The sequence below is a fragment of the Littorina saxatilis genome, linkage group LG16, assembly GCF_037325665.1.
Source record: "Littorina saxatilis isolate snail1 linkage group LG16, US_GU_Lsax_2.0, whole genome shotgun sequence".
Lineage (NCBI taxonomy): Eukaryota > Metazoa > Mollusca > Gastropoda > Littorinimorpha > Littorinidae > Littorina > Littorina saxatilis.
Genome location: NC_090260.1, coordinates 12924660 through 12950785, shown reverse-complemented (window position 1 = coordinate 12950785; position 26126 = coordinate 12924660). Strand labels below are relative to the sequence as shown.

At 42.0% G+C, this 26126-nt stretch overlaps 1 protein-coding gene and 1 long non-coding RNA gene across 2 annotated transcripts in view; one reads left to right on the top strand and one right to left on the bottom strand.

The window, feature by feature from the left end:
• LOC138950422 (uncharacterized) overlaps nucleotides 1–9044 on the top strand; it is a 52986-nt gene extending 43942 nt beyond the window's left edge. The window contains exons 15-16 of the mRNA XM_070322160.1: nucleotides 7364–7429; nucleotides 8833–9044. Coding sequence (XP_070178261.1) covers nucleotides 7364–7429; nucleotides 8833–8946 — 180 coding nt within the window. The 3' untranslated portion in view covers nucleotides 8947–9044. The remainder of the gene's footprint in view (nucleotides 1–7363; nucleotides 7430–8832) is intronic.
• Nucleotides 9045–14742: 5698 nt separating this feature from the next.
• LOC138951578 (uncharacterized) lies at nucleotides 14743–15604 on the bottom strand. The gene is made up of 2 exons (XR_011451181.1): nucleotides 15382–15604; nucleotides 14743–15114 (listed from the first exon to the last, which is right to left on the bottom strand). It is a non-coding gene; the product is annotated as an uncharacterized lncRNA (long non-coding RNA).
• Nucleotides 15605–26126: the final 10522 nt, after the last annotated feature.

The following is a 26126-nucleotide window of genomic DNA, read 5'->3' as shown; positions in this document are numbered from 1 at the left end:
AGAAAGCAATACAGAAAGAAATGCATTTCTCTACCAAGAATGAAGTTTGTCTGTCTGTGTTTGTGTGCGTGTTTTTTTGGTTGCGTAAGTGTTTCTCTATAAGCATCTCTACGTCTTTGTTCGCGTACATGTGTGCGTGCGTACATGTGTGGGTGTTTCTGTGTCGGTTTGTCTCACTGTGTGTATGTCTGTCATTTTGTCGGTATATTTGTGTATGTGTCTTTGTGTGTCTGCGTGCGTACGTGTGTGTGTGTGTGTGTGTGTGTGTGTGTGTGCGTACGCGCGTGCGTGCGTGTGTGTGTATGCATGCGTGCGTGTGTGTGCGCGTGTGTGTGTGTGTGATTGCAATTATTCTTCCTTTTTACATTTATTCAAGTTTTGACTACATGTTTTAACATAGAGGGGGAATCGAGACGAGGGTCGTGGTGTATGGTGTATGCCCTACTTAAAGTAATCAGTGACATTCTGTCTGCTCTGGATGGTGGTGATGTGTCAGTGCTTACCCTACTTGACCTTTCTGCAGCGTTCGACACGATTGATCATGTCACGCTTCTCCATAGACTTCAGACTCTGTACGGCATCTCCGGTCCACCGCTGGCATGGCTCGAGTCCTATCTCATTGGCAGGACTCAGGCTGTGCTTGTCGATGGCCAGATGTCTGCTCCAGCCCCACTTTCTTTCGGCGTTCCTCAAGGTTCAGTACTCGGTCCCATCCTTTTCATCATGTACACTAAGCCCCTCTCCACACTGATTCAAAACCATTCTGTCTTAAATCAGTCTTTTGCTGATGACACCCAACTGTATAAACCCAGTCCCCCTGCAGAGACACATTCCGCCATCCAGACCATTCAGACATGCATCACTGATGTTAAATCTTGGATGATCGATAACAAACTTAAGCTGAATGATGATAAGACTGAAGTCTTACTGTGCAAAAAGAAGAACACTACATTTCCCTCTCCCCAACCCGTTTCTGTTCAAGTAGGCGACACCGACATTCTTTTCTCCCCATCAGCTAGAAACCTTGGATTCACCCTTTCATCTGACATGACCCTTAACAAACATATATCTTTCGTCTGTAGAGCAGCTTATTTTGAGCTTCGTAAGATCAGCACCATTCGCCACACACTCTCCTCTCAAACAACTAACACTCTTGTCTGTGCCTTAGTTTGTTCTTTCTAAACTCGACTACTGCAACTCTCTTCTCTCTGGCTGTCCTCTGTATCTCCTGCATAAACTACAAAAAGTCCAAAACTCGGCAGCACGCCTCATTCTGAAAGCACGAAAACGAGATCACGCAACACCACTTCTTCACACACTGCACTGGTTACCTATTCAAGCCCGCATTGACTACAAACTGTCCACCCTCTGCTTTAACTTCTTTTCTGGCTCGTCTCCTGCTTACTTCTCTGAACTCCTCACCGTCTATTCTTCTCAGTCCATCAGTAGGCTACATGTTGTGTATTTGTTGTTTTAGTGATGTAGAGGTTACATGCCGAGTCTCAGTGATTATTAAAAATAATGGTCGAAGTTGGCGGATCATGAAAAATGCGAGCTTCAGCGAGCTTTTTCATGACCGCGAACTGAGACCATTATTTTTAATAATCACTGAGACGAGGTGTGTAATCTCTTTATTCTTCCTTTCTTCAGTTATTCAAAGAAAACAGGAGTTTTTGTGCGAAAATTTGATCGAATCCGAATCACTCAACCAGTCAACCTGCGCAGGCGATCGATTAATGCGCGGTTGTATAGTTCCGTGCAAATCATTCCATTCTGTTAACACTTCTTGTCAGTTTCCCTGTTTTGGACTAAAATCAAGTACACAGATATGCTGTTATTCTGCTGTGGCGGTAAAGGCAGATATTGTGTGTTCTGTTTATGTTTTAGTATCGCTTAGGATAATGTTCTTTCGTCAAATGGGACTAGCAGACGAACTTTTGCACCCGTGTTCCAACGTTAATTACTGTATGAAGTTCAGTTTTCTGGGGAAAATAGTGTATGAAACCGCTTTATGTTGTTTAAATCGATGAGATGTGTGCATTTAGTTGCGTGTGATCCGTTTATAAAATGAAATATTGTTGAAAACTGACCGTCGGATTGCAGTCAGTGTTGTCGAAGAAACTGAGTTAAAAGAAGGGGAACTACTCTTGTCGCTAGAGTATGAGTTACTTGCCTTGGAAATTTGCTTGTGATGAACGGTTTGTGCACGGCAGATCTAGATTCAGAAAACAACCGAACTCATGGATTTTATATGGAGATTCATGTGTTCAGGCCTGTAGTTGTTAATTTAAATGCGGTATGTTTGTATTGTTTGCTCCAGAGATGTATACTTCGTACGTATAGAGCGTTCGGAACTTTTCAGTCGCAAAAGTAGTACCGAAACAGAACAGCTTCTCAACCCATTGCACTATCGAGGATTCAGGCTGTTGCTGGCTCGTTATTTGTTTGGTTGCTGGGTCATTATCGAAAAATAACTAGCTCTACAAGTTTACAGAGGTAAAGAAGCAGAGGGGGGAATAAAATGGGATAATGTGTATACACATTTAGGGCTGTTTTTCAGTATTAATAACATGTTCTGTTTGATTAAGGGTATTCAGCTGGTATTTCCATGTTTTTACTACCTATTTTATTCATGTTTTTATTACTTAATTAGTGGAAGAATCTGTTGTAATGTATGTTTGATGGTGTATGCTTTTAATCAAGCGTTGCTGACTATGAATGTAGATGTGAATGCTTGTATAACTGTGTTTGAATTTGAAATGTGTCAAGCGCAAAGAGCATAATTGTAAAGTTATGATGTTGCGCTATATAAATGCTCATTTATTATTATTATTATTATTATTATTATTATTATTATTATTATTATTATTATTATTATTATGTGTGTGTGTGTGTGGGTGTGTATGTGTGTCTGTCTGTCTGTGTGTGTGTGTGTGTGTGTAGAGCGATTCAGACTAAACTACTGGGCCGATCTTTATGAAATTTGACATGAGAGTTCCTGGGAATATCCCCGGATGTTTTTTTTTACTTTTTTTCGATAAGTACTTTTGATGACGTCATATCCGGCTTTTTGTAAAAGTTGAGGCGGCACTGTCACACCCTCATTTTTTAATCAAATTGATTGAAATTTTTGTAAAGCAATCTTCGACGAAGGCCGGACTTCGGTATTGCATTTCAGCTTGGTGGCTTAAAAATTAATTAATGACTTTGGTCATTAAAAATCTGAAAATTTAAAAAAAAATAATAATTATAAAACGATCCAAATTTACGTTCATTTTATTCTCCATCATTTTCTGATTCCAAAAACATATAAATATGTTATATTTGGATTAAAAACAAGCTCTGAAAATTAAAAATATAAACATGATCAAAATTAAATTTTCGAAATCAGCATAGCCGAATATACGGCGTTGAACTACTCACAATCAAAAGGTTTAAACCTGCAAATGATATTAAGATGCTCTTTTTGATTTGCCTTCCTTATTTTTTTTAAATTTAACATGTGTATGTTTCATTTCTTGGGACTGTTCAAATGTTTTACACTGAAAACCAAAGCCGATTACTTGCCTCATTATGATTTTTGTTAGCATACTGAATTACGTCATAATTACAAAAACAAACAGATAATGACGTCATTTTATGAATGATTTACAGTTATAGAATTTCTGTCAAGCGGTTTAAGTTTTATGTCCGTTTTATGAACCCAACCCTCAAAACAAGAATAGTAACGCCAAAGAAGGAAAACATACACACAAACCAACGTTTTTCTCACCGGTGGTTTGGAATATTGCCCCAAAACTTTAGATTTAGTGTTGTGGTGTTAAAATCTATCAGAACAATGTGTTTGCTAACGTGACGCCAAAAAGTAACCAAAACGGTCCTTAGCCGACTGACTAAATATCAAACGTGGTGACACCTACAGGGTTTGCAGAGAGTGAAATAGATTTGATGGCAGAAATGCGTGTTGGTGAGAGATTGAGAAGCATATCATAAAACTGCACATAACTATGGATGAAAGACTGAACAAAAATCTTGACGCTTTGAGTGGTACCACTGGACAATTAAAAACTGAAAAGTCCGAGCAACTACAAAAAAATAGCAGGCAAGCTTTCAAACTTGAAAACAATGAAACAAGAAGCGAGTAGAGACAAAGAAAAAAAATCGCACCTTAGATGAAGTTGGGTACTTTGAAAATCATGCGTACGAAAGAACACACAACAACGAACAATGTGCACGTCACAACATCAAAGTGCTGTTCTTAGAGGGGCCAACGGATAATGCGGGATCAGTAGTAACGATCTTTAAGATTTGCATCAACAGTTTTACTTGAACAAAATATGACTGTTGACCGCATAGATGCCGTGCATTGTGTCGGCAGGAAGCAACGAGGGGAAACGCGACACAACATAGTTTAGTTGATATCAAGGAAGAACAAACAAGAGGTAACACGCAACAGAAATAAGTAGAATAATGTCACACACAAATGGCATAGAGAGTTTCAATAGAATAACACTTCTTCTTTTTGTCGTTCGCCTTTACACTTGGAGTCCAGCTCTGGACATGAAGTCGGTGGCCTTATGTAGAGCCTCCACAGGTCCATGCAGCTTCTCGTGGAGGGTCGTCGGCCTGGTCCAGATCTCTCTCCTCAAGGGCTGGAGATTCCTGCAGGATGGGGGCTGCATCTTGCTCTGCCTCTCCACAGGGACAGATGGGAGAGGGCACGGCTCGCAGTTTTTGTGTGCAGGTGTTGTTGCAGTCTGTTGTGCCCTGTTCTGAGGCGGAAAATGACGACCTGCCAGGGGCGGATCTGGGGGGGGTGCAATGGGTGCAATTGCACCCCCCCCCCCCCCCAGCGGGACAAAAAAAAAAAAAAATTAAAAAAAAAGAAGAAAAATGTATCACCTGAAAATAGCACTTTACACGCTCAGATTGCACCAGATTGCACAATTTTGCTTCCTTTTTAAAAAAAATTCCGGGGGGGCATGCCCCCGGACCCCCCAAGCATGCTCGGCACTTCGCGCCATCAGTTCGGCGCTTCGCGCCTTCGCTGATAACATACAAAAAAAAACAAAAAAAAACTTTGCACCCCCCCTTTCAAAACCCAGATCCGCCCCTGCCTGTTCAAGCCTTGACAGTTGCTGGTAGTTGTCGTGCGTCGGGGGAGTCTTATACCCCGGTCACACAGAGACGCCGCTTCTACTCCGTTGTAAAATTGTCGGAGAGCGTTGCCAATCGTGGGCCAAACGTGGGAGGATCTCCATGAGCGTGGTTTAGTCGGGGTGGGATCTGCTAGGTCGCGAAGTTGCATGCTCTCCCTGCGCTTATATTGAACTGCACAAAACAAACGTAGTCGGGTCTGGGAGCAGAACAGTCGTGATGTTGATTTTGGTATGGCCCCCGTCACACAGCTCTACGTTTTTACGACGACTATGGCATGCCGATCACTCCGAACTGAAAAAAAGTTATCAAGTCGGGGCTCGCCGTCAAAAACCAACACATGGCAAATAAAAACAAGTCGCGTAAGGCGAAAATACAATATTTAGTCAAGTAGCTGTCGAACTCACAGAATGAAACTGAACGCAACGCAACGCAGCAAGACCGTATACTCGTAGCATCGTCACTCCACCGCCCGTGGCAAAGGCAGTGCCCGTGGAATTGACAAGAAGAGCGGGGTATTCGTTGCGCTGAGAAGGATAGCACGCTTTTCTGTACCTCTCTTCGTTTTAACTTTCTGAGCGTGTTTTTAATCCAAACATATCATATCTATATGTTTTTGGAATCAGGAACCGACAGGGAATAAGATGAAAGTGTTTTTAAATTGATTTCGACAATTTAATTTTGATAATAATTTTTATATATTTAATTTTCAGAGCTTGTTTTTAATCCGAATATAACATATTTATATGTTTTTGGAATCAGCAAATGATGGAGAATAAGATAAACGTAAATTTGGATCGTTTTATAAATTTTTATTTTTTTTTACAATTTTCAGATTTTGAATGACCAAAGTCATTAATTAATTTTTAAGCCACCAAGCTGAAATGCAATACCGAACCCCGGGCTTCGTCGAAGATTACTTGACCAAAATTTCAACCAATTTGGTTGAAAAATGAGGGCGTGACAGTGCCGCCTCAACTTTCACGAAAAGCCGGATATGACGTCATCAAAGACATTTATCAAAAAAATGAAAAAAACGTTCGGGGATTTCATACCCAGGAACTCTCATGTCAAATTTCATAAAGATCGGTCCTGTAGTTTACTCTGAATCGCTCTACACACACGCACACACACACGCACGCACATACACCACGACCCTCGTTTCGATTCCCCCTCGATGTTAAAATATTTAGTCAAAACTTGACTAAATATAAAAACTACAAGACACTAAAATCAATAGCTTGCATGCCTGCTTTCTGTGCACAACGGTGTTTTTTTCTCTGTCTCTTGCTTAGTTATCACGTAACGGACAGTGATTCTTGGATGGAAAATGCATACAAGAAAAGCTAACTCAGCGCAGAAAGCAACCCTCGGGTGGGAATCTACGCGAAAGAGTACCCAATATTGACGGACTGTGTGATGATATCTTCTGCTATGGTCTGTTGAGACAGTGATATCAAAATCGAGACCGGAGGTCGAGATTTTGATATCACTGTCGAAACAGACCAATGGCAGAAGATATCATCACACAGTCAGTCAATGTTAGATATATTGCTAATTCTCTGGACATTTTGTATTTTCTGTAAAGAAATTACAAAACTATTTGTCTCAGTTTTGGCTGTTCCATATTCCTCCCTCTGATTATTATTTCTTTTTGTTCACTCTTTTCTTGTACTTTTCAGTATTTTAAAATGTCTTTCCTTTCAAAAAGTCTTTAGTCACTTGCTCAACTAAATTCTGGGATAATTACATTTTCATATATATTTGTTTGTTTTTAAATTTAGGTGTTTTTGTTTTTGAAGTGGGGAAGCAATAAAGAGGTCGTCGATATCAAAACTGATATCGACGGAAATGTCGTCGATATCACTTTTGCACTGAGCTCAGTTTTGCCCAATTGACCAATGAAAATCCACGTAACATATGAAATAGCAATATTAATCTTTATTATGGACAGATTCATGGTAACTGTCACGACTCGTGAGAGCAATTCTACGACTTGTGAAGATACAATAAATTAACAATTAACATCCTAAATTAATGAACTACACGGTTTGCCTTATTTTTGTGTGCGTTGTCGAGATTTCTAGATTAGCTGGTTAGTCGATTGTTTGCTTTGTTGGTTGGTTCATATGTTTGCTATTTTATAATCTGTTTGATGTTAAAAAAGATTTTTGATTTTTTTTCTCCGTGTGTTGGCTTTTTGCAGGCTCGAAACAGTGGGTGCGACAGCTCCGTCATAAGCTTTTCTTCCAACCAGACGGAAACAACAGAGGTAAAATTAAGCACTTACACTAACGATGCGTATGCACAGTGCACAGTCCGGATTATGGGATTACATTTCATCTTTTAAGTTCAAAACTAACTGGTGACTTAGTTTATCAAAACGTGTAATTAAATTGAAATGTTAATACAAGATTGAAAGTGAATGAACTGTGCTCTTTATCATTCACTGAATACAAATCAAAATTGTAGATATGTCAAAAGTACTGCCAACATGTGCATACACATTAAAATAAATATCAACAGCTTATGCAAAATAGGTTCAATATTTGCAGGTGTGTGTGTGTGGGGGGGGGAGGTTAGAGCAATTCCATAAAATTCACTGAACGTATGTTTATGCAGTTTGAACTTAGCCAGGTATTATCAACAGAAGGCAATTGTTGTAATGATATCATATCAGGTTTTTTACAAAATTTCATGGTGCTCTAAAGTGACTTCCATTGTCAATGGAATTGGTTGAAAATTCCTGCACACCTATTGGCACACATGCGTGTGTGTGTGTGTGTGTGTGTGTGTGTGTGTGTGTGTGTGTGTGTGTGTGTGTGTATGTGTGTGTGTGTGTGAGTGTGTGTGTATGTGTGTGTGTGCGTGTCTGCGTATATATATATGTGTGTGTGTGTGTGTCTGTGTGTGTGTGTGTGTGTGTGTGTGTGTGTGTAGAAGAAAATCAACTCAAAATATCTTAATAAAGTTCTACATGTGATCTTTTCCTGGTATTATCCTCAGAGGGAATGTTTGTTATGACATCATATCCGGTTTTTAAAAACAAACATCTGGTGCTCTGAGGTGACACAACTTGTCAATAAAATTTGATAGGATATCAGCTTGGTAGCATAAACTTTACTACTGATAATAAGACCACTACTTCTACTGTAACTGTTACCACTTATATTATGCCCCCAAAAATAACCAAATACTATTTTTTAAAGATGCATGTTCAGCCTGACAAAAGTTATCATCAGAAAATAAAAATAATCAAAACACCGTTTTGTTTTGGTTATCAAGACTAATTAGCAGAGAGCACAGTAAATGAAATATGCCTTTTTTCTTCATGGGTCCTTGAGCAAAAAGGAGCCGTGGTGGAGAGTATCCTGCAGGCTGTGTGCAGCTGTCCTCACTTCCTGTCCCAATCTGAATCACATATATATGGAATTTAGTATGTCTTGACCTGATTCATAAACAGATAGATAAATTAACAACATGTATTCACACACAAAAACTTCTCTTTCACAAATCATTTTGGTCTCGTGCCCTTCGCCAAAGTGTTCACCTCATCCTCGGTCTTTAACCTTGGTCGATCCAGATGAGACAAACAAACAATCTGGTCTGTCAACAAGCCACCAAACATCTTATGATGTCTTTTCAAGGCGGACGATTTCTACTTGTTTGTTGCAGACTGGCGATAGTGGAATTGGACGTTCAATTACAAGTTCAGATGATCCAGCCAGTATGGACCACACAACGGTAAAATTAAGCATTTACCAAGAAAACAGTTTCAAGTCTGTTTAAAGAAAAGCCCAAAATAAAAAAATGCATGCACTCTTGCTTTCGCCAACTCCTTCTCCTTGTCTCGCTTTCTACTCTCTGTCTCTGTCTCTGTCTCTCTCTCTGTCTCTCTCTCTGTCTCTCTCTCTGTCTCTCTCTCTGTCTCTCTCTCTGTCTCTCTCTCTCTCTCTCTCGCTCTGTGTCTCTGTCTCTGTCTCTCTCTCTCTCTCTCTAACTGCTGTCTCCCTCTCGCTCTGGCGCTCTCTCTCTCTTTGTCTCTCTGTCTCTCTCTCGTGCAAGCACACAGACAAACACACACACACACACACACACACACACACACACACACACACACACACACACACACACACACACACAGCCTGACAAAAGTTATCATCAGAAAATAAAAATAATCAAAACACCGTTTTGTTTTGGTTATCAAGACTAATTAGCAGAGAGCACAGTAAATGAAATATGCCTTTTTTCTTCATGGGTCCTTGAGCAAAAAGGAGCCGTGGTGGAGAGTATCCTGCAGGCTGTGTGCAGCTGTCCTCACTTCCTGTCCCAGTGTGAATCACATATATATGGAATTTAGTATGTCTTGACCTGATTCATAAACAGATAGATAAATTAACAACATGTATTCACACACAAAAACTTCTCTTTCACAAATCATTTTGGTCTCGTGCCCTTCGCCAAAGTGTTCACCTCATCCTCGGTCTTTAACCTTGGTCGATCCAGATGAGACAAACAAACAATCTGGTCTGTCAACAAGCCACCAAACATCTTATGATGTCTTTTCAAGGCGGACGATTTCTACTTGTTTGTTGCAGACTGGCGATAGTGGAATTGGACGTTCAATTACAAGTTCAGATGATCCAGCCAGTATGGACCACACAACGGTAAAATTAAGCATTTACCAAGAAAACAGTTTCAAGTCTGTTTAAAGAAAAGCCCAAAATAAAAAAATGCATGCACTCTTGCTTTCGCCAACTCCTTCTCCTTGTCTCGCTTTCTACTCTCTGTCTCTCTGTCTCTCTGTCTCTCTCTCTCTCTCTCTCTACACTCTGTCTCTCTCTCTCTCTCTCTCTCTCTCTCTCTCTCTCTCGCTCTCTCTCTCTCGCTCTGTGTCGCTGTCTCTGTCTGTCTCTCTCTCTCTCTCTTTCTCTCTCTCTCTCTAATTGCTGTCTCCCTCTCGCTCTGGCGCTCTCTCTCTCTTTGTCTCTCTGTCTCTCTCTCGTGCAAGCACACAGACAAACACACACACACACACACACACACACACACACACACACACACACACACACACACACACACACACACACAAGCGAATTGATCATTCGCTTGGGACTTTCCCAACAAGCGGCCAAAACATTCGATAAGCTAAGTTCTTGTTACTCATTGTTTGTATGTGCACATTAAAGACCGTTGGGTCGATATATTTGTTTTGTCAATAACTAACGTTCCAACAACCTACCTTTCTTGTTGTTTTAATTCTGAATTTTGGAACGTTGGCAGTCTCTTTGTTTTTGTATTCGTAGTTCAATATTTAAAAACGCAACTCATGTAAATAGAGTACGACACAGCAAGCCATGTAGTATTCTCTATCTATTTTTGGCTCACGTAAGTGTAGCCTATGCGATGGTAAACTTTGTCTGTCTGTGCGTGCGTGCGTGCGTGCGTATGTATGTATGTATGTGTGTATGTCTGTGGTAGAAACTTTAACATTTTTGGCTAAACACCGAAATACTCATTTCACGTGGTTAATTTTCAAGCACCATCTTCAAATTATTGAAGCAATGATCAACATTGTGTCGGCATGTGTGTAGTTAAAGCGTGTATCCAAAGAAAACGGGTGGTGGGGGGTTTTGAAGGGGTACAAGCAGTTGACTGATTTGTGTCGTGTTTGGCATGTAGACGGCAGGTCAGGTGTCAAGATCAGGTCAGGGGTCGCGCGAAGGATTGTGGTCCAGTTCTCACCTCGCCGATTCGCCGGGGAAGACGATTTCATGTTGTTCGGTTTCTAAGCTCCAGAAAAGTAAATAAAGAAGATACCAAAGGGAGATTTCCTACAATTTGATCTGCACAGCGTGTTTCCAATGTCCACGCGAGGAAGAGCTGTCGAAAGCGCGGCAGTCAGTGTCGATCTTGCAGCCGTATCCCGGTAAGTTCAGAGACAGACTGTCTAGTGTCTCCCACTCTAATAACGTGTCACCTACTGTTAATCCGTTTTGTTTTAATTTCTTTTTATTTCAGCAGACACGGCTGTCAAACACAGTGCTAGGCAGTCACCTCTAGTGAAATGAGTTGATCTAGTCTTAAGTACTTTGCAACAACTTCCTTGAACGTGAAAGACAGTTTTTGAATGCTAGATCTGTATCGCGTTTCATTCCAGACTCGATCCTCTCTTTGATTGTAGATCTACTGTTTGCTGTTTACGCACTATCATATGATTCGCTATGTAACGTTTGGTAAGCTTACCTTGCAACAGCTTTCTTGTCTTTGTTGGCATTTCTGGCTGTGTTGACCGTCAGAATTATTTTAAGAACCAGGCGAGTTGATATGATGCGTTAGTTTTAACTGTGTGTGTGTGTGTGCGTGTGTGTGTGTGTGTGTGTGTGTGTGTGTGTACCCCCGTTTCCACAGGTTTGGTTGCCTAAATCACCATAAGGCAACTATCCACACGTGGATGGCAACCTAAACTCTGGATGGCAACCTAACTGTGTGGATGGTCGCTTCATTTAACACCGTTAAATTGACTTTTTTGACGGAAAGAATGTCATAACAATGTTCAAAATGATATTCTCTCCGTCCTCTATAGGCGACGAAATAGGTCAAATTTTGTGCATTTTTTAGTGCAAAATTCTTCGATGCCGGAGCGAGTACTGCACCCAGTGCTGTTTTAGTGCAAGTGCACTAGAAAGGCACTGCACCCAGTGCCGCCTCTTAGGTAACCATCCACACTTTAGGTGTGTGTGTGTGTGTGTGTGTGTGTGTGTGTGTGTGTTTGTGTACTTTACAACAACTACTTCCTTGAACGTGAAAGACAGTTTGTGAATGCTAGATCTGTATCGCGTTTCATTCCAGACTCGATCCTCTCTTTGATTGTAGATCTACTGTTTGCTGTTTACGCACTATCATATATGATTCGCTATGTAACGTTTGGTAAGCTTACCTTGCAACAGCTTTCTTGTCTTTGTTGGCATTTCTGGCTGTGTTGACCGTCAGAATTATTTTAAGAACCAGGCGAGTTGATATGATGCGTTAGTTTTAACTGTGTGTGTGTGTGTGTGTGTGTGTGTGTGTGTGTGTGTTTGTGTGTGTGTGTGTGTTACGGAGTGAGTGAGTTTGTGTTATGTTACTGTTTGTTGATTTCTTACGGGAGCCTTGAAGGCTTCGCCTCTTGTTTTTTTTTTACGTCAAGACATTGAGTTTGATTATGTAAGAACATTGTAAAATGTTAAGGCCTGACAGGCTAGCAAATTTGAGATCAAACTCGTTATGAATTGTGTTGAATTACTTAAAAGGGGTTTGAATGTGCCTGGGCTGAAATACAGAAAAAATGTCTTGTTACACGTTTAACGGTCTTGGTAACCATGGAAACGATTCAAGATGGCCACCAAAACAAAAAACAAAAAATCTTATAACTCAAAAACGGTTTCAGATAAATCAATTCTGTTTTTTGCATTTTGTTATTAAACTATATATCTATATTTTTACGTTTTGAATTGTTGTTATCTTGTACAGAAATATTTTTATGATTTAAAATAAAATCATTTTTTTATTTTTTTTTTATTTTTAGATTGACAGAAAACAAAAAGTATTAGTCATACTTGCACATCCAACCGTAAATATGAGGGGAAATATGTTAAAAAAACACACTTCAGACTTTCAAGGCTCTAGCTGTATTCCTTGCAAACCCTTAGGGTTTTGAGTGTGTCACAACAATAGAAAACGCAAAACAGAGAAAACAGGCAAAGAAGTGAAGAACAGTTTCTTATTTCAGATTTGTGTCTCCATTAGACTAGATACTACTGGAGAGTATTGGTAGGGACCTAACAGTTCACCCACAGCACATCAGTAATCCCATCCTACTGTAACAAGTCCTGCTGCTTTAAATATGATGTATACCTGTGGGTCATTCCATAAAGCTGTGTACCAAAAGTGTGACATGCATCGTGAAAATTAAATGTGTATGGATAGCTTGTTTTTATGGTTTATGTGACAGATATAATCATATGTCACGGTGCCATGCTAAACAAAAGATAAGTTTATGCTTTTTTTTTATACGAGGGGTGGTCGGAAAGGTGTGTAACATCACACATGTTTTACCTTACATGTTGTCCAAACACACGAGACAGATAACAAAAAGCCATAGTATAATAGTAACAAGCTTTATTTGCTTCCCATTCTGATTTTCTTCGATTAATTGTTTTCCGAAAGAAAAAAACTAGTCGATCGAGTGTGTTTAAATCTTGATGAAAACTCAACAGGTTTTTTTTTTACCTTAACTCTTATAACTGGAACAGGACTAGGCTACAAAGACTTGAAAAAGAGACACTGAGCACGTATATCACAAAATAAAACAATAAAATGTCGAACGTTTTCAAAAAATAATCACATTAGAGCGAAGAGTCGCAAAAGGTTGCTTACGTAACATTCGTCCCTCATTGGTAACGACTCATAAAACGCTCCACTCCTGCTGCGTTCAAAAAGTCGACAGAATTTTTTTCATGGAAAAACCTTTCAGCGATGTTGAAGAATATTACATGCAAAAGAAACACCAAGTTTCATGCGCTGCTAAGTGACAAATGTAATTTTTAACGATCCAGCGTAACAAGAAAAAATATAAATGAAGCTTAGTGGCGACCCGCAAAAGGCAAAATCACATTCAAATCGAATCGAATTGACAAGGCGCACATTTTTACGCATTCACTACACATCAGTAGTGCCTGATAATATACCGAGTCACATATTCGTGTTCACGTAGTTCACGGTTGGTTTTATAAACCAAATGTTACGTAACCCAAATTTTAAACCAAATGTTATGTGGGAAATCGTTATTTAACATTCCAAATGCACACTGTAAACATGAGCAGGGGGAAACAGCTAAGTGCATATATTTAACACTAGAACAAAGCACAACAAAGATGTATATCGGGGGGAGGGGGGGGTTGGTGTTCATGGTCGCATTTCATTAGCAGCCACACGGATACTTGAAAACAAGATGTAGGCTAAGCATGTCACAATAAAAACGCAATTTTCTGTGTTTGCTTTTATACAAAACACTGACCAATCTAACGATTTTCTTGATTTTATTATCGTTATCTCTTAGGTCAATTTGCAGTGTGTTGATATCCTTATAATTATATCATTCGAGAAGCAAGAGAAACATCCTAAATCTAACTCTAAAGTCATGACCCTCTCGTGGTACACAGCTTTGTAGAACAACTCCTGTGCGAAATATAGTCACCAAAACACACTGATGTGATTTATGAAGAGAACATGTCCTTTCTTACAGTCACTGAACAGACAAAAAATCCCTGGTCATCCTAATGTACTGTAATGTTTAATGTTCTTCCCCCTCCATGCACATTGCCATCTCGGGCTTCCTCAGCCCGAACTTCATTCAGACGACGCTGTCCCGCATACTCCTTTCGGCGCCGACGGGCATTGACAGCAGAAGCAGCGTCAGCATGGCGGACCCAGCTTCCACTTCAGCAGCTAGAAACACATAAATACATCTGTAGCGTAGGGTGTGATATTAAACAAACCTGTCTAAAACATTCTCACCCTACCCACTTCACGAATCGCTTCTCGATTATTTTAAGATCTTTTATTGATGATTACAAATATTGGCTCGTTCTTTTTACGTATGTTCGTTCATAGTCAATTCATCGACTACTTGTTTTCCTTTTATCTCCGTTTCATTATCAGATCACATGTATCACTTATCGTTCTGTCCTCGTTCATGCGAAGCCATTAGAGTTGAACAATCTCTCGAATGCGTGAATACGCTGTCGCAACTCGAGCTTGTTTGCATTGTCTGAGGACCGTGCGGGACGTCGTACATCCAACAGGTTACGACGTGGGGCTGGTAATACCGGCAATCGGGACCGCAGTTCTCAGGAACGTCATAAGTAGGAATAAGAACTTCATCCTTCTTCCACCTTGGATTGGATCAGCATGCCGCTGTAACATCAACGGTAACATATGCTCGTACACAGCGCATCTCACTAAACATCATTTGCAAAACATTTTCCTAATCTACTGTGAAATCACACGTCACAGGACAAACAAACGAACACCTAACATTGCACTTGACTATTCCATATACTGTTATCGGTTAGACGGTTATCACAATACTGCCCTTCACCATTCATTTACCAAAAAACAATCTACACAATGCCTTCTCTTGTCAAACGGGTGGACGGGAAAATGAATCATCGATTGGCTTACCTGGACCGATGTTGCAACAATAATTGTTTACGTTTCCACGCTTTCCAAAGCACGCACAACAACTATGTCATCAACTCCATGTTGATCAACGCATCCAGTCGTGGTAGTCAATAATACGTCACAGCGCAACGAGTTACGTCATCAAATGACGTCGATCCTCTCGGCATCTCGGTTCACTCAAACCTTCCGGAACATGACCAAGACTAGGAAAGTCCTATTTTGTTACAACATCCCATAAATACATGTACATATATCGACAGGTTCAAACTAAAAGCGGGGGCACAACAATTACTCTTCATTTCAAACCTAAGTAGGGTTTACACATTTTTATAACTTAGAGAGAAATTCTACTACTACTACTACAAGTATTAATACTAATACTGGTTACATAACAAAGATAGCAGAACAATGGTGACTGCGCGTGAGAGAGCGAAAAATAAAAAGACCCCAAAATACTTTACTCACATGTTTGACAAATGTAACAAACTTTCGACCATTCTAGAGTTTTCCTCAGGAACAAACCACAGAACAAAGAAGAAGACAGACGACAGAACAGAAAGATCTTTACATTACAGTATTGTTTGGTCTTTTTATTATAAAGATACTTCTACTTTTCTCTGTAAAAGTTTGTTTACATAGCTTAGTTCTTACATGAAATAAACAATGAAGTAAATAAACTCTCAACCAGTGAATATTTTTTCATCTTTTACAAACAATTATTTTCCACAGTGAGCAAGTAAGTTGGATAAAGAGAGAGTACAGCAAGACACCAACCTGTCACTTTCTTGTCATGTCGCTGGTAGGTTTTCAGATGCATGGCTGGTATTCCCACCACTGCACCGAAAGTCTCTAGAACAGCGTAGCTCCCTCCCACCTCGTGACTGAACAGTACCATCATTGGATTTACTTCAAAAGCAATGTTTTTGCTATCACTGTCCTGCATTCGAGGGGATGACATCTCCTTTTTCTCATAATCGCCACAACCATCGGACGTCAGTAGCAGCTGAGAGGCGAAGCCAGCGTTTTCTCCTTCACTCACAGTTATCGAGAGACCAGTCTCCTTGCATACGGGACATGTAAGATCAGTCAGTAGTCGAGTAAGCTGTAATACAGCATGACTTCCCTTCTTTGTCTCTGTTAATCCAGGGAGAAAATATCCAGCGATATTTCTCCGTAGGCCTAAAGTTCGGCCATGACCTAGGCAAAATAACTTGCGCAGCCGCAGAAACAAGAAAATGGAAATCTTATGAAGCCGTCATCAACACGAACACAATGATTGCAGAAGCAAACTCTGTACCTACACGACCGAGACACAAGACTGATTATTTCACAGCTGCAAAGGGTAATAAGCTTTCTCACGTCAGGTCTTCACTGACAAATTAGGAACAGACGGAAAATTCCAAACAAAAGTAAATGACGTCAAAGTCTCTTTCGCTTTGCGTGTAACTTTGTCATGACGTCTTTTTGTGACGACAGCATACGCGACAATTTGTTCGCTTACGGTGTCATTTTAGACTGAAAAGCAACTCAAAAGAAGGAGCTAAGCCTGTGTCTTGAAACAGCTGAAACACTCTTTTGGATTGCCGTTTCAATGTTAACCAAAATGTTAAAGAAGAAAAACAAGGTTCATGTTGTGGAGATCGCTAGATACCACTGGAATCGAATGGAAGGATATAGAACATTATAGAACTTACTTTGATTAAGTGCGCAGTCACTCATGACGTAAGCGTAGACGCTCATCGAACAGACGGAACTGTGTAGATCTAACCAGATTAGTGTCGATGTTTCCCGAATATTCTCGTATGTCCATTAACTATATAAGTAGGGCTGCGCACACGTATTGTTGTTCTTTACCAGTCTTGCACTTGTTCTTTCTTACACTGTGCTGAGAGATATTGTCAACTTTGTTCCAGCTGTTAATAAATCTACAGAACCTACACAAATCGTTGTGTCTCCTTTGCGACTGAGAGTGACGAAAGGAAAAACACGACAACTGGCGTCGCCGACAGTTACTTCCCTTGTCTATTCGGAGTGACTTATTACTGCAAAATGACGGAAACAGAGCAGCTGATAACGCTTCTAAGGGAGCAGTTGGAGCAACAGCAACGCCAGCACAAGGAAGATATGGAGCAACAAATGCACCAGATGCAGATGATGATGAAAGTGTTCAGTGGTGCCGCAGCTTCTGCCAGGGAGGAAAGCTACAACGATCCGAGTGCTTCGAATCTACGTTTTCCCATTACTACACAGGCAGCTGCAATCCCATCTTTTGTTGCGTTTGATGCAACATCGGAACTGTGGCCTGACTACTGGTCAAGATTTTGCACGTTTGTGGTCGCCAACTCCGTGCCGGAGCAGCGCAAGGCTCAAGTTTTCTTGACGAATCAGACTGCTACGGTCTACAAACAACTAGCAAATCTGGCTACTCAGCAAAATCCGCCCAAGGACATCAACAGTTTGACAATGGACGAAATTGTCAAATTCATGAAAGAACAGTTCGACCCGAAACTCTTCATAGTGCGAGAACGTTTCAAGTTCTGGAGTGACATGAAACGGAAGCCAGGCGAAACTCTCCAGGAGTTAGCAGCGCGCATACGCCAAGACGCCGCTACCTGTGACTTTCCTTCGATCAAAAACCCACAAGACGAAGCTCTGAGACAGAGATTCATATGTTCTGTCAACAATTAGGGTGTCTTAAAGGCTCTATTCAAGATCAAGGACACAGAGCTGGATTTCGCACGTGCTGTCCAAGTCGCGATTGAGACTGAAGACGCAGCGAAGGTTGCCAAGGAAACTGTCTACGGTTCCAAGACCATGCCAGTCAACAAGGTCCACCAGAACAAGACTACGGGTCCACGAAAGAACCACAAGCAGTCTAATTCCACAGACAGGAAGTGCTACCGATGTGGAAAGGCCCACAAAGCAACAGACTGCCCCTACAAAGAAGCCAAATGCCGATACTGTGACGTCACAGGACATTTGGAAGCTGTCTGTAGAAAAAAGCAACATCAGAATCGGGAACGACATTCCCAGGCTTCCGTGAAGAGAGTCACGAAAGCAGAGCTTGTCAACGCGATCCTCGGTGAAGTTCCCCAAGATACTCCTAGGTTGGATGTACCCATAACAATCCAGGACCGACAGTTCACCATGGAACTGGACACCGCAACTACGGGAAATTTTGTTTCTCTTCCGGTCTGGAGACAACTAGGAAAACCGAAGCTGGATGACGTCACACATCGTTACGAGTCTGCCAGCAAGCACGACCTGCCCGTGCTGGGAACTTTCATGGGCCAAACCAAGGATCCAGTGACTGGTAAGCAAAGCTCAATTCCGTACATCGTCACCAAGATCCCTCATCTGAATCTGCTAGGACGCAACGCAATCCAGACTCTGGGAATTTCTGTGGACAATGCTCTAGGACTGAGGAGCATAGAGAGTCACGCTAAGAGTGAGGGTGCAAAACCTACGCATCCAGCGACCTTCAACGCGCCTTATGCTGCCCTGCAACGAGATTGTCACAGACTGTCTGATAAATTCCCAAATCTCTTCAAACAAGAATTGGGATGTCTCAAGGACTTCGAACTGGACGTGAAGTTCAAGTCTGATGCGAAGCCGGTTTTTCACAAGGCACGTCCGGTACCTTTCGCTCTTCGTGATGACCTCGCCAAAGGCTACGAAGAAGGCATCGCCAAAGGAGTCTGGAAGCCAGTCCAGTTCAACGAATACGGAACGCCAGTGGTACCAATTCGTAAGGCACAAACCTCGGGCACCCTGAAGCCCAAGCTACGGATCTGTGGTGACTACTCAGTGGGCATCAATGATCAGCTTGAAGATCACCGTCATCCAATGCCACTCCCAGAGGAACTGATGCAGAAGCTAGGAGGTGGATTCGGATACACCAAGATCGATCTTGCTGATGCCTACAACCAGATCAAGCTGGCACCAGAGAGTCAACGCAGGCTAGCCCTCAGCACTCACCGTGGGGTACTCCTGCAGCAACGACTTCCTTTCGGGATAAAGTCAGCACCTGGTTACTTTCAAGAGATCATGGAAAACCTGACCTGTGATCTACCTGGTGTTGCCGTCTTCCAAGATGATATACTCGTCAGCGGGAAGGACGCCAACGACCACCTGAGCAACCTGGAACGTTTGCTCACTCGTCTGAACGACAAAGGACTCAGATGTCGTCGTGAAAAGTGCGAGTTCGCACAAGCCAGTGTGGAATACCTTGGACATACCTTATCGGCCGAAGGGATCTCCAAAGGATCGAAGGTCGAGGCAGTTTTGAAAATGCCAGCCCCTACGGACGTCTCAAGCTTGAAGTCTTTCTTGGGCTCAGTTCAGTTTTACGGGAAGTTCATCCCTAACCTGGCCAGCATGGCAGAGCCGCTCTACCGCCTGACGAAGAAGGCGAACCCCTGGAAGTGGGGAGTTGAGGAACAGGCAGCATTTGAACAGTTGAAAAATGTGCTTTCCTCGGATCAAGTTCTGGTACACTTCGATCCAAACAAGACTTTGGGACTAGCTTGTGACGCGTCCAACGTTGGAATTGGAGCAGTCCTATTTCATCGCTATCCAGATGGAAGCGAGCGCCCAATCGCCAACGTGTCCAAGACTCTCACGGCTGCAGAAAGGAACTACAGCCAAATCCACAAGGAAGCCCTGGCCATCATCTTTGGCTTGCGGAAGTTCTACCAGTATCTCTACGGACGTCAGTTCACACTGGTGACAGATCATAAGCCACTGACATCACTGTTCGGACCAAAGAAAGGGACTCCACTGCTCGCAGCTAACAGACTAGCTCGGTGGGCCCTGTGGCTGAACCAGTTTAACTACACCATCGAGTACCGGAAAACAGCGGATCATGGCAATGCAGATGCCCTTAGTCGCTTGCCATACGGAGATGACATTGATTTCGACAGGGAGGAAAGTGGTGAAGACATGGACATGGTGTGTGCCATCAAGGTTCTCAGTCTTCAAGTCCAGCCTGTGGATGCCAATATCCTCCGTCAAGAGTCAGGAAAAGATCCAGTGATATCTACTGTGATGCGCTACGTCCGTGAAGGCTGGCCACCAAAGAACGCTGAGATCAATGAAGATGTCAACAAGTTCCGGAAGTTGTCCGACTCGCTCAGTATCTGCCACGGATGCCTCGTCCATGGATCGAGAGTGGTGATTCCACAGAGCCTGCAGTCCAAGATCCTTGATCTGCTGCATCTCGGACACTTCGGCATGGAACGCATGAAACAGTTGGCAAGAACTGCTGTTTACTGGCCCGGTATCGATGCTGCTATTGAGATGGCTACTCGACGATGTGACTCGTGTGGTGAACATCAGAACAAGCCATCCAAGCCTCCAGTTCACCCATGGATGCTACCAGAAAAGCCGTGGAGCCGCTTACACCTGGACCATGCAATCAATTTCATGGGTAGAGACTGGCTGGTGATCACGGATGCTTACTCCAAGTATCCATGCATTCATCCTACGTCATCCACGTCCTCTAGAGCCACTCTAGACCTGCTGGAAGAAGATTTTGCTCATTTTGGATTGCCTCACACGCTGGTCACTGACAACGCGCCGACCTTCACTTCTGAAGAATTTCAGAGCTGGTGCAAGGAACGGGGAATCACGCACCTGACAGGGGCACCATATCATCCTGCTACCAATGGAGCCGCCGAACGTTTGGTGCAGACATTCAAACAAGCACTGAGAAAATCTTCTTTGCCACCGAAGCGTGCTCTTCAAGAGTTCTTGATGCAGTACCGGAGAACGCCGACATCCTGTGGTTTCTCTCCGAGTGAACTCTTGAATTCCAGGCAGTTACGGACAAGGATCGACACTCTGCTGCCCTCGCCAGCCCACATCGCTCAGGGCAAGCAATCCAAGGAGGCATCCAAGTCTCAGATGACTCCAGACTTGAAAGCTGTCGTCAAGGTAACCAGACAGTACAAGGCCGGAGATCCTGTGTATGCTCTGTACCATGGACCTCGCCGAGACAAACAACCCCGATGGGTACCAGCAGTCGTCAAGAAGTCTCTGGGTACTCGCTGCTTCAACGTCATGGTCATTCCTCATGGTCCAGTATGGAGACGACACTGGGAACAGCTACAGCCACGCTACACCACTGAGGAAGACAATGAACCTGGTGAGGAAGTGGACACTGTTTCTGAACTTGTAACAGATCACCCCATGGAGATCTTGGAAACTGTGCCACAAACTCGGAGACAGACCAAACCCAAAGGTACTCCATCCGTTCCAGAGTATGGACCAGACAATCCAAGACGGTCAAAGAGAACACGCAAACCCACAGAGAGACTTTGCTGTTGATGCTTGAGGAGTAGCATCAGTTTAAGTGGGGAGGTGTTGTGGAGATCGCTAGATACCACTGGAATCGAATGGAAGGATATAGAACATTATAGAACTTACTTTGATTAAGTGCGCAGTCACTCATGACGTAAGCGTAGACGCTCATCGAACAGACGGAACTGTGTAGATCTAGCCAGATTACTGTCGATGTTTCCCGAATATTCTCGTATGTCCATTAACTATATAAGTAGGGCTGCGCACACGTATTGTTGTTCTTTACCAGTCTTGCACTTGTTCTTTCTTACACTGTGCTGAGAGATATTGTCAACTTTGTTCCAGCTGTTAATAAATCTACAGAACCTACACAAATCGTTGTGTCTCCTTTGCGACTGAGAGTGACGAAAGGAAAAACACGACAGTTCAGTTGCGAACTGACAGCGGATTGAGCATTTATTCCTGTTGATGAAGGTACGCTTGAAGCTTTATTCTCTTCGTCAACCAACAAGACTAGATTTGTAGCAGACGAAAAACAAAGTGTGCGTTTTTCCTGTCTTGTGAAGGCGATTATGTCGTTATAAGTTATCTGTACGTTGTGAAGACATTTCAAAACAAAATTTAGCTTTGATGCGTCACGGGATATAAGCTTATACGTTTTCATCCATGGAATTGGTTTTTTTCGTCTCGGCAGGGTGAATGAATTCATGATGTCTTCTCCGGAACTGGACAAAACTGGCCGTGCCAAGACTGAAACAAAATATAGTTCTACAACTTCTAGGCTTGGGTTGATTGCCCATGGTGAATTTCCAATGATTTGTTTCCACATCCCATGACAAATTCTCTTTACTTTGGTCATGCCATATATACGTTACAGCTCCGTCCATCCATGGTATCGCGTGATATTTTGTCTCGACGGGGTGAAAGAATATAATGACGTCACTCTCCGCAGAGCCTCGAGTGACGTCATCATATTCATTGACCCAGTCTCGACAAAATATCAGGCGATACCATGGATGGACGGAGCTGTAACTTATACACACATGCGTTCGTCGGCAAGGTCTTCGTCAGCATTCATAGCCTCATGTTTTCTTCGAAACGCACACTTCGACTGCGGGTCGCTGCATTTCGACAGTCCCCTATTCGAACATGAAACAACTCGCGCGACTTGCTTCGTCTTTTTGACCGCTGCTGCTTTTACCGCTTGCAGTCTCCTCTTCCCTCCCTTTGCTCTTGGCATTTTACAGTCAGTCTGATACAAAATTCACTATCAGGGCTCGTATTCTTGAAAGAGCTGCAACAGTGTGTCCTTTAAAGTCAAACTGTCGTTTAACTACCGCCCGGTATTTATTTTTACTGCCCAGTAATTATTTATTTTCCCCCGGTATTAATGTGTGTCCGGCGGAAGGTCGGCAGCTACCAGAATTGGTTAGTTTTAGACTCAAGGAGATTCCTCATGCTTGGTCCTCTCTACAAACAATATTTGAACAAGATTTATTCTTGAAAAAGCTGCAACTCATATACTGGCCTGTAAAACTCAATAAGTCCGCCAACTGCTAAGTGTTATTTATGAAACACCGGTAAGTCCTTACCGGGTTGTCTCCGAGCTGTAAAGTTAGAGGACCCCTCCCCCTGCTGTAAAGTCGCTACCTGTCAGTAACTTCACCAACACTGTCCATTAAAACCGTCAAGTTCGAATAAATCTTGTTCAAATATTGTTCGTAGATGTATGTCCCTCATGGACACACATTGGTGTCATTTAAGCACCGATGCATTGCGGTCAAATACGAGCTTCTGCTCGCGAAAGATTTCAACCGATGCTCGATCATAACGGCGTGTTGCGAAAGCGTGCTTGGGTCTTGTTTAATGCATTACAGTTGCGGGAATTTGGTGTCTGATTCCGTAGCCGAATGGTTATCGAATTCGCCTGGTGCACGATTGAGTCGAGTTCGAATCTCCATCAGGCCTTACTTTTTTTTTTATTTACTCTTTGTCATTAATTTTGTTTGTTTTTGTTTATTTTCTTCGTGTGCAAAAGAGTACGTTGTAATATCAAAATTGATTTAAAAATAAATTTTAGGTGAGAATGAGTTTTTTTTAAAATTGATGGTTAACATGATATTACCGTTAACTACCTTGTATACGCCCACCCACCCTATGTACCAGTTTTGCCCAAAAGTGGGGGTGGGCGTTTACTAGGTACTATACCATTGGCAGGAGCGGGTCCTTAGCTAGAAAAACGATATTTTGGTCATTTGTCATAGAAGTGTTCAAAGGATGCGTTATTGCACAAAACTCCCCCCCCCCTCTCTCTCTCTCTCTCTCTCTCTCTCTCTCTCTCTCTCTCTCTCTCTCTCTCTCTCTCTCTCTCTCTCTCTCTCTCTCTCTCTCTCTCTCTCTCTCTCTCTCTCTCTCTCTCTCTCACACACACACTCACACACACACACACACACACACACACACTAACACTAACACACAAAATCAACCTCTTCAGACATCACTTCCCGCCAAAGATGAAGCTTTGAAGATGAAGACCATTGTTGGAGCAATCCGCGGTACAAGCCATCAACATCGCCAGCACAGACCTTTAGATAGGAAAGTTCCATCGTTTAACACTGAATTATACAAAAACTCATTTCTCCCATCTGCAACAAAACTCTGGAATTCTTTACCAGACTACATAAAACTTAGTAAGTCCGTCAAGCACTTTTTGTCAAAAAACGATTTAAGTCCGCCGTGTTATTGGTATTCTGGAGATCGCATACCACAAACAATTCACTGTAAGCTCAGGCTATATATAAGTGATCTTAATAACGATCTAGTGAGACGACACGCTGCTACAGATGCATCTTGTGACTGCGGATTTCCGTCCGAAACCGTAAAACACTTCCAATTAGATTGTCCAAATTATCGCGAAGCACGTCAAGAAACCAAACATACCTTCCCTAACCACAGTATTCACCTCCCCCACCTTCTAAATGGAGACAGACAGTATTCTCTAGATTTGAACAGGAACATTTTTTCCAGAGTACACTCGTTCATTGAACGTTCAGGCCGCTTTGGGCAAACCAGAATCAATGCTCCACAAGCCGGACAACAACTTTAATTTCTGCACAACTCCTACCCATCCCTCTTCTTTTTATTCTTTTTCTTTCCCTCCTTCCTTGCTCTTACTGTCTTTCTTTATAATGATTATGCAACGTTTATTATGTTATTATAATTTTGGATGATTAATGAGACGAGGATGATTATAATGATGATGCTTTGGATTTCCAATTTGGTTTATTTAGACAAATTGTTCATCCGTTACCGCTTTACGTTATAATATCCATGCAGGAACACCACTATAAGCTTCTAGCTTGTTGCTGTTACCTGTGTCTTTTGTATACATGTCATGATTGTAACATTTGTTGAAATAAACTTATGTTTAAACCAAAGATGAAGCTTTCGTTTCTTCTTTTTCCACCCAGTCAAAAATGTATTGCGATTCTCTAGCCACTCTAGAAACCTTTTTCTGTCCAATCCCCAAAGCATGTCTAAGGAAAGGAAACAATTGAAAAACAACAATAACAGCAGACTGAATAATCTGTATTTATTTTCCTTGTCTACTAGTCCACTGGTCGAAACTGGGGGGTGGGCGTTTACTAGGTACTATACCATGTACACCTGCATGCAACTGAGGTTTATAAAAGAAATAAAATCTCCCCGTGTTTTTATTTCATTCAGTTTGTTTGGGTTGTTGCTATTGACTTTGAAACTGACACGCCGGCTAAAACGTCGGTAACGCGTGCGCAGAGAAGAGCAAGCATCGGGAATCTTCAATTCTAAAAATAACCAACTGGTAGCTGCCGACCTTCCGCTAGACACACATGAATACCGGGGAAAAATAAGTAATTACTGGGCAGTAAAAATAAATACTGGGCGGTAGTTAAACGACAGTTTGACTTTGGAGGACACAATGTTGCAGCTTTTTAGCCAGCGTGTCAGTTTCAAAGTCAATAGCAACTACCCAAATGAATGAAATAAAAACACGGGGAGACCCTTTTTATTTATTTTTTATTTTTTGTTTTTAATCTCAGTTGCATGCAGGTGGCTGCTACCGCATTTTAGGTGTTTTTTTTCTCTCTCACCTTTGTTTTTTTAAGCGGGAAGCATCCTCCTTCATGGTTATTTATTTAAATTGTTTAATCAAATGTTTACATGTCTAAGTTAACAAACTTTATCAATAAACTGATATCATGTTAACCAAAGATTTAAAAAAAAACATTCCAGGCTAAAATTATTTTGTTTAAATCAATGTTGCTATTATAACGTACTCTTTTGCACATGAAGAAAATAAACAAAAATAAACAAATGCCAAAGGGGGAAAAAAATTACGGGCAGATGGAGATTTGAACTCGACTCAATCACGCATCAGGCGAACGAGAGAACCGTTTGACCACGGA